Source organism: Euwallacea fornicatus, chromosome 1 (genome assembly GCF_040115645.1).
Source record: "Euwallacea fornicatus isolate EFF26 chromosome 1, ASM4011564v1, whole genome shotgun sequence".
NCBI lineage: Eukaryota > Metazoa > Arthropoda > Insecta > Coleoptera > Curculionidae > Euwallacea > Euwallacea fornicatus.
The window spans coordinates 1,937,822-1,949,788 of record NC_089541.1 but is presented as its reverse complement, the minus strand read 5'-3'; the positions used below and the strand labels follow the sequence as shown (position 1 = coordinate 1,949,788).

General features: G+C 35.9%; 1 protein-coding gene across 1 annotated transcript; it reads right to left on the bottom strand.

The window, feature by feature from the left end:
• Positions 1-128: 128 nt before the first annotated feature.
• On the bottom strand, positions 129-10,478 carry LOC136339445 (uncharacterized). Its single transcript, XM_066282719.1, has 6 exons — positions 9,699-10,478; positions 4,908-4,990; positions 4,497-4,737; positions 761-3,675; positions 361-667; positions 129-272 (listed from the first exon to the last, which is right to left on the bottom strand). Exons 1-4 carry the CDS (start codon positions 10,317-10,319, stop codon positions 3,562-3,564), a joined length of 1,059 nt encoding a protein of 352 aa, XP_066138816.1. The 5' UTR covers positions 10,320-10,478; the 3' UTR covers positions 129-272; positions 361-667; positions 761-3,561.
• Positions 10,479-11,967: the final 1,489 nt, after the last annotated feature.

Genomic DNA, 11,967 nt, shown 5'->3' with positions numbered 1-11,967 from the left:
TACGAAATGTTGTTTTATTTCTTAAAGCAATGGGCATATGGCATTATTCTTACAGGAGATCCGAGCATCCATTGTTTGAACGTGAATCAGTGAACTCAGGAAATTATTTATAAAAAAAATGGTACCTCTACTATATATAAACCGTCGGTTTATTCTTTTGGTATAAAATAAAATAAAATCAAATCAAAAATTAAAATCAATAGCTACTATGTCCGCCTAGTCCACTCCTTCTCCATGGCGGTTATTGCTTCTGTGCTATATTCTGAATCCTCCTATAAAGCAATATATACTTTTGATGGTGAAAATCAGTTTATTTATTTCCAGAACCTTTAAGGCTGGTTTTAAAATAAGAATACGTGCCTTTGAATTCACCGCGGAAATCTTCTGGTGATCCCTTAAAACCTCCAAAATCTTCTTGAGGTTCTTCCCTAAATCCTTCTCCAAAGTCTTCTTGAAAACCTTCATCAAATTCTCCTCTAAAGCTTCCTTGAGGATCTTCATCAAATTCTTCTTTGAAGCCTACTTGAAGTCCTTTCTCAAATCCTCCTATAAAATCTTCTTCAGGATCCTCGAATTTTCCAAAACCGTGATGGACTTGAGATTCTGGTTCCGCTAACGGAGCGGCCTTAACATACTTTTTAAAAATGTGGAAAAGCACGAAGATAAGCTATAAGAGAAATATTTTCAGCAATACCGATTAAGAAGCTTGAAAAATAAATTTTAAAATAGCAGTTTTTAATATTTTGTACGTTGAACTTACCATCAATTTATTGATAAGGAACATTATTTTTTATTATAAAAACACCTTTTATATACAATAACAAATAAAATATAGGCACTATGCCTGACTACGATCAGCAGCGTTCTAAATGATTTAAAAGAGGTTTTTGGGTATAAATAATGGCTAACTATATGCTGTTCCAACTTATTAAAAATCGGACGGTGCCATAGAAATGGTTGTTGTGCCTCTGTATGTATAAGGAACATTGAAAACAACAGGATTTGACACATGAGAGAGGTTAAAGTCTAAAAAATTTTAAGTTTCAGTTTTCAGTCAAAAAAGCAATGAATTTCCATGGCATCACCCGATTTTTAACAAAATGGCATAGAATATAAAAGATGAAAAAGGTTCCTGATAGAAATAAAAACGAAACACTTTAAATAGCAAGTATTAATTCATTGCAAAGATATTTAAATTTGATTAGATAGATTAGAGTTAGTTAAATCTTATTCGATTTTTAACATTAAACTAATTAATTTTTCAACCAACGATCCATTTATACTTATTCAAAAACCATTGCCAATTGGTCACTGGAACGGAAAAAACACTTTAAGGAAATAAAATTTATCTTATTACAAGAATTACATACAAACATTAAGACAATGATTAGATTGAAATATTTCTTGCCTATCTAAAAACTTCGAAATTTTGCGCATCTTGTAGACGTCATTACGGGAAAAAATATCCCAATATTTTATATAGTATTTTCAGCTACAAACCAATTTTTTTTTCTTATTTAATAGACATTGTCCAATGACATCTTTCACATTTTCCAAAAAATTAAATGAAAATAAAAATTTATGTCAAATAAATCACCTCTGTAACATCCTGCTCCCCTAGACAAAATGCTTATGTTCATTATATTTCAATTTATCAAGTAGTAACAGGTACGTTTTGCTTTATAAAACAAAGCAATTTCCCCACACATTTTCTAATTTTCTTTTCCAGAATCATGCCATTATCAGCCTTCCAATCCATTTTACTCACTTTCTCTATAGTGGGAAGCGTGCAGTTAATAATGATTCTTCTCTCGTCTGTGGAGAACAATAATATGGATCACAGGGATGTGATGAGAGAACTAGCAAAGCAAAAATTCCTGCACGAATACCGGATTAATGTCAAAAGACCGCATACTTTTTACCATTAGATAAGACGTGCCAGAAAAAATATTAATATGAAATGAGGAAAAAAAAGTAGATTTTTTCCTTGGTTTAAAATGAGCATTTGAGTTACGTCACTTCGAGATAGACCCAAAAATGTGTATAAGAAACCTACCAACATAAACATTAACAAAGTGAATTTGGAAAAAGAATTTTCTCTAATGTTACGTCCATATATGATGGATGCACCCATTCGAATCAAATTGATTAATGGATCAAATTGAATGACCGTGGAGCGCGATTAAACCATGTAATATTTAGCATCAAACATCTTTTAATAACGATTTAACAGATCAAGTTATTCAAGAATCGTCTCTAATATTTCGTCATCCACTTGAGGTTTTCTTACGATCTCCCTGTATACGGCGAGTCATCTCGTAAATCTGACAGCGTGAAGGCAGCTTTTTTGTGATAGTTCAGCAACTAGTTATACAACAGCTATATCCAATTTTTCGACACAATTGATTCGTTTGGAAGGAATAAGCAAACTCAAACCCGATGAGTACTTACATAATTATCATCGAATTCGATCATGACCTCCTCCATATGTTTCGGAAACAATGATTAACACTGCTGATTTTTACACTTTACTGCAGTTTCAGGTGTCGGTTCTATGATAAAAATGATGACTTAGTCACTTGCAAATAAGAGATGTATCAGCCAAAGATTTTTGTTAAGTACGCCTATTTTCAAAGTCGATATCGTGTTGTGGTTGACGAAGTACCTCAACGATAAAAAAAGGGAGAATATAGAATATCTTAAATGTAAATCTGGGACAGGGTAAGAACGAGAAATCAACCATACTAAAAAGTTTATGTTTTTTCTAAAGTTGTTGGTGAGCTAATATCTCGAAGTGACTCGGGATTCAAATCAACCAGTTACGCCACTGCTTTTTAAGCGGAATTATCGCGCACGATGTCAATTCTATCCCAAAACGGTACTTTTTCTGTTCTATGGCACTCCTTTTTCCATAGGATTTATTACTTTATAGGAAGAACTATCTGTAAGAAATGGCATTTGAAGAATCTTTAGATACTAAATTTAGTACCCGCCACCCTGAAATGGAAACAAAAAAATCTAAGCTCAAATATATCTAAAAATGATTCGCTTTTTTCGTACTGTGCCTATCCGAAGTCGCGTCCGTTTTTGCCGTTTAAATACCACTAAAACAACATTGAAAAATTGAACATTCGCTGTATTTTTACTACTTTTTATTAACAACATGAATTTGATTGAATGAAAGCAACGAAAAATCTACATTCTACGAAAAAATAGTAATAAGTCACACGTACATAACAGCGAAAAGTGATGATACATAACTATATAAAATCACATCCATATTTACACGACCTTCTTATAGCAACAATATACATACAAATCTAAAACAGTATTAATAGTTTCATTTACATATTTTTTATCATAGGGCCGATATAATAATTAATATTAAATATTACAAACGAGCCAGTGGCGCACGAATGTTACATTATACATTTTTGGTCCCGTATTATTATTTAACTACAAAAACAATTCATACATGCAAGTCCTAGATGGCGAGACTTGTTGCGAGTATGAATTGTCTTTGTTTTCTTGACATGGCAGTTAATTAAATAAATGACTGCACTAACTACGAATGCCAGTGCCGTAGTGAGCCCCCGCAGCCCTGTCCAAAACCGCCTCGAAATTGGGCAAGTTAATGTCCCCGATGTTCTCGGTTTGGAGTTCCACTGCAAAGTTCTGAAAAAAAAAAGAAACAAGTGTGTGGATGAGCGGCTCGTCTGCCTGATGACTGTGGGGATTTTTAGGAAATTTTGCCCGTTTGAAAGAGCGGAATGCGGGGAGACCATCTGGCGGCCATCGCAGATCATCAGGACGATGGCAGAGCTGGTCGAGCTGGTTTCGTTTTGGGCACATGCTCGCTGGGTTTATGTAAACGGTTTAACGCAGCAAGTTTAATAAAATATCAATTTTTACGGCTCGCACAATAGCTTTACTCCGACAGAGTAGCTCCGGCAATACGAGACATGTACGCTAGTCTTTAAAGGAGTACACTGTGAAACAAAGCTAATATTATCTACGTCTGAAAAAAACGTTTAAATGCCGCTCCAAACCGACTTCCTTCCTATCGCGGTATCGATGTAGGCCCCGACGAGTCATCATACAAATGTTACGTTTCTTGTGCAATCAAATAATAAGGCATTGTTTTTATGATCCAAGGGTGTGGGTAAAGTTATAAAACATACATCCTTGACACCGCGACTTTGTGTTGCATTGCATATTGATTTCAAGTGTCAGAATTGAATCTACAAGGTGTCCCATGGCGCAAGCCTCCACTCTGATTTGTTTGCTTTAAGTTCAAAATTTTGTAATATGTATGGATGAGACATCTTAGAAGTCCTGACCCTATGGATAATTCTAACGACGACTTTTGCAATTTCATTATCAGTTAATCCTGGTAAACACAATTTATTTGCTCTGTAATAATGCACCATACGTTTTGAATAAATAAACAGTATTACACGTTTAAGTCATGTCTAAAACCGAAAAAATATACTCACAGAAAGAATGTCCTTAATGAGGGCCTTGTCAGTGGACATCTTGGCCCTTTTAAGTACGCTGACTTGAGGCCCCACCCACGTGACCAGTAGGAACTTGGCCCTCTTGGACAACTCGTCTCCCGTTTGTACTCGAATGTAGCCGAAGGCCCGCTCGTCATCTCCGAACTGCGTCCGAAATTCCCCGAAGTCTGTCCCAGTAGCCGAAGTGACGATCGTTGGTCCTTCGAACTTAAACACCGCCCTATTATTAAAAAAAAATGTATCAACAACTCATGATATTATTATGACATCATCGGAATCGGCAATATGTCGGTCTAATGAGCTATCAACTGAAAGTTATTTGTTTATTATTAGTTAACACATGTGGTAATTAATGGTGCAATAATGTGGGAAAGTGCCGATTGTGCATACCACTGGGTTTCAGATCCGTCGTGTCGGACGTCTTGGTAGGCCTGCTTGACACTTTGCGCGTCCAAGTTGGTGGAAAGGGCCCCCTAAAAAAAAATCATTATCTTGCAGTGTTGCAGTATAATATGTTTTTGTTCCGAGATATATGTTAAGTAGGTTGCAAACATGGCGGTGATGGCGATAAGGGCGAGAAGAATAATGGCGTGTCAGATAGGAGACAGTAATACTGATGGCGACGGCCTCGATGGGCTAAAAATAGGGTGATAAATGCCAGATGAATAAACAGCTTAAAGCCCGGTTTTTCAAACTCCTGGTAACTAAACCTAGAAATTGGCGAACGCTCTGTTCTAAGTCTGGTGTTCTGCAATCTTTCAACGGGGCCTAAGCAATGTGGTTTTTGTAGCTAAATATGGCTAGAAATCGTAATCGGATATATTTTTATCATGGATGCATGTCAAGTGTCCCTGGTACCAGAAAAGTATATGAAAATGTATTGTAGATTACCGCAAATACGTTTAGTTATCCTGAATATAGGCAACGGTTATGCAGATTCAGTGTGTGCGACAAATAAAAATGTCCTGTGACGATTACTTGAAATTGTTCTGAAATTAATTTAAATTTTAAAATTTATTGGGTCCAACTTATCCATTAATATTCAAATGAAATATTCCGCCTCTTGGAAGTTGTCCCAAAAATATCTTAAAATTACCATAAAATCACGCAATTATTCTATTCTATATTGCACTTTTATTTCAATGTTGAACGTGTAAATTCGTTAATTACATAAACTCTTAGAAATTCATAAATATACGAGAAATACTCTAATTTTTTTTACTTCTACTACCTAACCGATGCACATATCCTAGAAAATAAGAGATTTACGTAATATCATCACGAGTAACAAAGAAAGAAAATTCTACTCTCCCAAATTGAATGGCGGAGGAGGGATGCGCTAAAGAAAATAATAAAGTATTAAATTTTATTATATAATAAGAAGAATGAAGTTTATTGCTGATATTACAACAGTCTTAAACCCGAAATACCTAAAATGTTCATCCACCAAATAAGGAGTCCGAGGGGTCTATGGCTAATTTAGTGGGTTCAATATAGATTAGATATCATTGAAACTTGGAGCTTTTCCCACATATTCCAGATAAAATGAATTATGAATAAGCCAAGAACGCAAAACAAAAAAGCGTCAAAAAGAGAAATTGTTTTAAATTTTAAATAATTGAGTGCGGATATGCAACACTGGTTGCAAATTTTATGTTATTCCTTATGATTAGCCATGGTCGTGTATTACGGGTTGCCGAACTAAGTGTTGTTCTTCCGCGGCAGTATTACTTCATCACACACTCTCACAAGGGCGGAGAGTGGAAAGCAGGGTAGAAACAAGATAGGGAAGGAAAGAGAGAGAGAGAGAGAGATAGGATCTTATGTAACGTTAATGTGAGATGATGAATCAGAGCATTACTAAAATTTGTTAATTAGCGTACAATTAGTTAATAAATTAAGTTTTTGTGAGAAGTTTAATATCCTCGAAGCATGGGCCAGTTTAAATTTTCCCGTAGTTATGTATCCACGTTGTAAAGTGATCAGTAGAAGCAGGTTAAATGAACTTAGATATCAAGTGTGTTTTACTGTATTAACAGATATGAAAATTTATTGCAGGTTGCCGTGCAAATTTTTTCTCGTCTGAATCCTTGCGAGTTTTTTCCAAGGAGAAGTGAGATTTATACGATCTTGACATGTGTAAGAAAGAGGGACTGCACGAGACGTAACAATTACTCGTTTTGGTAATAAAGTTTAACATCATGGCCACACTTGAAGCGCTTGCTGTTCCTGCCTCATCACGTTTACTTGCCTTTTAGTCCACTTTTCAAAAAATTAAAAACGTAATTGAAAACTAAATCAAACACCCAGTTTCGCGGCACAAATCGCCATCGCATGCAGTATCTAAATCTGCAAATTGGGCCCCATTAGCACGCCATTGAAAATATAAGGCTTTCAATTAAACAGTAGCAAATAGCAGTTTCTATTTGTCTTTCCCATATATCAAAGATGACGGTTTAAAATCGCATTAGAGAGATACGAATTCGCCGTTAAAACATCGTCTAATGATGGGTCCTTGAGAAATTAAGCTGTTTCGCAAAACTCTTGACCTCCAACGCCGTAGGAACTGTTTCTCTTTGGAATGTTGAATGAATGGTGTAGGCATAGTATAATATTCAGGAATATGGAGGGTGCTCTGTGCGAAAAAGTAGAATTTTAGAATCTCGAACTAAGCGAAAATAAGTTTCTGAAATTTCCAAATTATATCTCGAAAATTGGTAGATGTTTTTTATTCATAAATAGGATTTTTCCGACACAGTGATATGAAACAATTTCGTTTTTATTGCCCTACAAAGTGTATTTGCCCAGAACTAAAAATAAGTTTATCTTAATCTGTGCCGACAACGTCAGAGGACGAGGTTTGCTGCATGAAATCCCCATTGTAAATAATTTAACATTAACGGTGTAACTCTGATAAGACACATACCAAACTTAACAATAAAAGCATACAAAATTGCCTTTTCTGGACCTTTTCCAAGTGACTCATAAATGGGTATAAATGCGCATTATAATTAACTTCCAGCTGGAATTCCTAAGAGGCTGATGGAGGCGGATATTTTTAACTAAACCATAAACAAGGCCCTCCACAAGGCCCGTTAAACTTGGAAGCATGAAGCATCGAAATTTGAAAAATTAATTTTATCAACACAAAATGGCTGCGGTAAACGCGCGTTTCAATACGTCACAGCCGCCAGTTAGTTATTCCCACTGGAATGTATAGCGTAAAAGTTGTCAATCCCTGAACGATCCAATATGGCGGTACGTGTAGTCAATTTACAAAATTACATAATTCATCTATAGATTGCAGATTAATATTTCAGAATTAATATTTATTTCGCCTATTATGTGAATAATGGGATTAACCAGGCATTTAATTTGAATTACCCGATACGTGATCTGTTATCTGGGTCGTTAATATGTTACGGTGCTCATTCGCAAATAGCTCAAAACCGCATTAGCACGGTATTGTCTTGCAAACAGCGATCACGCGATATTTAACTTTGACAAAAAAATGCTTTCTCGTTTTAATTAGCATCAGCAGAAGAGTCATGAATAATTTATGGCATTTTACTTTTTATAAATCGTTAAATCTGGTTAATTATGTGATTTCGGATGAGTTATTAAGGTCTTAATTTCAATAGAAGCTGATGTAATCCCGTCAGGCACTTGTAGAATGGGATAATGGGGAATATGCATGATTAACCAACTGAAAGGAAAAATTCAGTTCTCGGCATCAACAGGCGTTTTTTTCTTTAAAAATACATACTATAGCAATAAAGGAAGATTAATAGAAGATTATCAAAATAGATGATAAAGGATGTGCAGAAATACATTTTTTTCTCCACATCTTTACAACTAATACCACCTATTATTACTACCAAAAATAATTAGATTTATCAACGTTTTATACATCAGCGGAAACGATTACCGGAACACAGGAAACCATCTATTAACCGATAAAGCCCGAATTAACCCCAGAGATATATACAATACACAAATCTCCTTATACGGGATGCAAAACGCCGATTTGTTTGTTTGTTGAGACTCCATGAAATACAAAATAATTTATCGATAAGGAATTACCATTGGGAATGTAGATATCTCGTAAATAACTTTCTTTTTATTCCGAGCACGCATCTGATATGGTTGTGCATCTCTCGGCATAATTAGACCTTTTTTTAAACGAAGAGGAGTAAAAGCTGTCTTCTCAGTTTTCTCCGGCAGCCTCATATCTGGCCATTCCGGAGGCCGCAGTATGTGGGTTGCTTGCACTAGGCATGTTTCAACGACTCGAGCCAAGGTCAATATGGGGGCAAAATAAATGTATTCAAATCAGGTGTAGTTTCAAAGGATGAAATGAAATGTGGTACCAAAATAATACCAACAAGGTTGCAGCAATAAAAAAAAATTATGGTCGTGATTCTGAAATCATCGTATCGGAGGTTGCACATATGTAGCCATATTAATCCGATGTGAATACCACGTGTCTGAAAGTAATTATACATTTTCAGAGCAGGAGATACGTAAATTTCTAAGCAATTTTTCGGATATTCGTTAAAGGAAAAATCTCTGAGTACAACAAGGAATTTTCAACATAGTTTTATATGAAACGGTAATCAGTAGAAAAATACTGGCCATGGTTAGATGAAAAACATCAGTGACGTCCCGTCTACTAATTATCTACATCTACGAAAACAGCATTAAGGATTTTTTGGACGTTTTTAAATCCTAAATCAGTCATGTGAAGTACGCCAATGAGTTTCTAATAGAGTGTAGTTTTTTATGTGATTAATTAGATGAAAAATTCCTGATTTGATGTAATGACAAGCAGACATGTCCTAATATTAATCGCTCACGTTTTCGATTAATTTTGAGGAGCTTGAATTTCACTCCTTAATGCAGATCACCCTGTATATTAGATGATTTTTTGATTTCATTACTCAATTATATTAATTTACCTACAGAAATTCCCATATTAGTAACTGTGTTAAGATTTTAAAATACAACTTTTCATATACTATTCGAAACACCCGGTATACAATTCACCTTTTTCCAATCAAACTTACTCAAATTCGGACACCTTGTGCAATGTGCGTTTACATATATCATATGGATAGGACGTGATTCAATCATAATAATATTTCGCAGAACTTTTCAATGACTAAGCAATCATCGACTTACCTTCCTAGGCGGGGCGCTGACGGCGTTGTGAGCCAGAGGCTCAGAAATTTCGAAATTCTTCTTTACCTCCACCACATCGGGCAGCTTATAGTCCTCAGCTACCAGCTCACTAGCAATAGTGCCGTTCAACGCCTTATTCACATTATTCTGAGGCGGTTCCAGGTCAGCTTCGATGCAGCTGCTGCCGTTTCTGACAGGCTTCTCTTGTTCAGCGGCATGTCCGTTACTCAGTTCCTCCGCCGACTCAGAAGAGTCAACCTCCACTGATTCAGAATACAGGGAGACCTCCACCACTTGCGGAGGAGCTATTTCTGGTGTTTGGCCATTTTCAGCAGGTTTACTGTTGATTTTGAAAGTTGAGTCCGGCTCTAGGGCGGGGATCACTTCTGAGGCAACTTTAGGAGTTTCCTCAGATTCATATGCAGCTTTCTCGTTCTCAAGAAAGCTCTCAGTGGCTTCACTTACAGGGCTTTTTGGCGACTTTAAGATGCACGCATCTTCTTGCACGACCGGTTGGTCGCTTGATGAGCTCACCTGATGCTCTTCTGAACCCTGTTTCTGAGCCTCTTCAGGCTGCGGCGTCTCAGGAGCTCCATTGACTGTTTCGGTTTCTTGAGACATGGTGATGGTGATGATTGAGCAGCCGTGATGGGAACAAATGAACGTCGCGCGCGCCGGCTCGAACGAAATAAAATCAGGAGAACGCGCGTGCACAAAAAACAAAAGAGCGTTGCCGTCTGGCCAGTCGCAAAAGGCAGGAGACTCACAGTGTAGACGTAGACCTGATATGATGAATAAAAGTTTGAAGATTACGCTGTTGTCACGTCGATTTTTTCGCTTAAATTTGAGAGTTACGCTAAGTACAGTCAGGCAAAATGGCTGAGTTTTTGCGCTGACATTTGATTTTCTTATAATATTTTATTAAGTGTTTGATTGACGCAAATAGCTTTTAGTGGCCATTTTGTCAGATTTTTTACATCTTCCATACTGAGAAAATCGTTTTAGGCCACCGTTGCACACAACTAAAATACCTCAAGCAGAATGAAACATAAAGTGAAAATCCATTTTAAGCCAATTAAAGGAAAACTTTAAATGTTTGACATTACTAAAGTGTTAGTTCAAGACATGGAACAGAGTGTTTGGCAACGTCGCCCGGCACGCATTCTCCTTCGTCTGGGTGCCGACCTCGAGTGTGCGATTAAGCTTCTTTTATTTCTTTTCTTTTTTTCTCCATTCTTGTGACCTATGCTGATTCACGGGGAGGGAAAGTTTGCGTCATCAATCTAAATTTCGCCGGTCATGCCAGCACCGCGCGCGCTTCTATTTCTAAGCCTACTTCCCACGAACAAATTTAGTTATTGCCGCAATTTGCACATTTAGATTAACATCAACTTAAGATATGAAAAAGCAAACAACATAGAAATATTCAAATGTATACGCAAAATCACTATAAATTCTACAAAAATTAAGCTAAATATTGACATTAAATAGTACAAATATAAATATGTTTAATTTTCTTAAAGTCATTTTCATATTATCCGTGGATTTTCTAAAAAATAAGACTGTATGAATATCACTAAGTTTGGTGCCACTTCGTTAACGAAACGCGGATAGCGTCTGGCGGTAAAATGTATGATTTTTACTGAGAGTACAGAAGAAAAGATGCAACCAGCAATACTTTAAGTTAAAACATATAATGTTTAATCAAAGAGCATTTTGTCGATATTTTTATTGTTTCTGTTTTCTGGTCTTTTGCCCTTATCAAACATTTTATGACCAACACGTAAAAAGACAATTATTTAAACCCTAATTTTCATAAGAATGCGTGAAATGTACTCTTAATTTCGCATATGTTAGGTTGCCTAAAATCATTAAACACCCAATTATCTTGTACTCTATTACGAAGAAGAAAAATCACAAATGTGAAAATGTAGTTGATATTAGGTTAAAGGTTTATTATATTTTTCGTTTTGATACAAACAATAAAACTATTTATTAATAAAATTTTGACAAAATTTATGAATGTGGACAGTTTGTGGTGGTTCAGAACAGAAAACAGGAGGTATGTTTATATTTTGCCGAAACAGTCTAATTCAAATGGAAAGTGAAAGAGAGTAAGACTGCAATGATAGTCACCAAATTACTGTACGGATAAGAATACAAACTGATTTTGTATTTTATTACATCCTCGACGATGTTTCAATTATGTAATAACCTTAGTATCATGTACTGTGTTTAGTATTATGTACTGTGCGTTTTAAAAAAATTC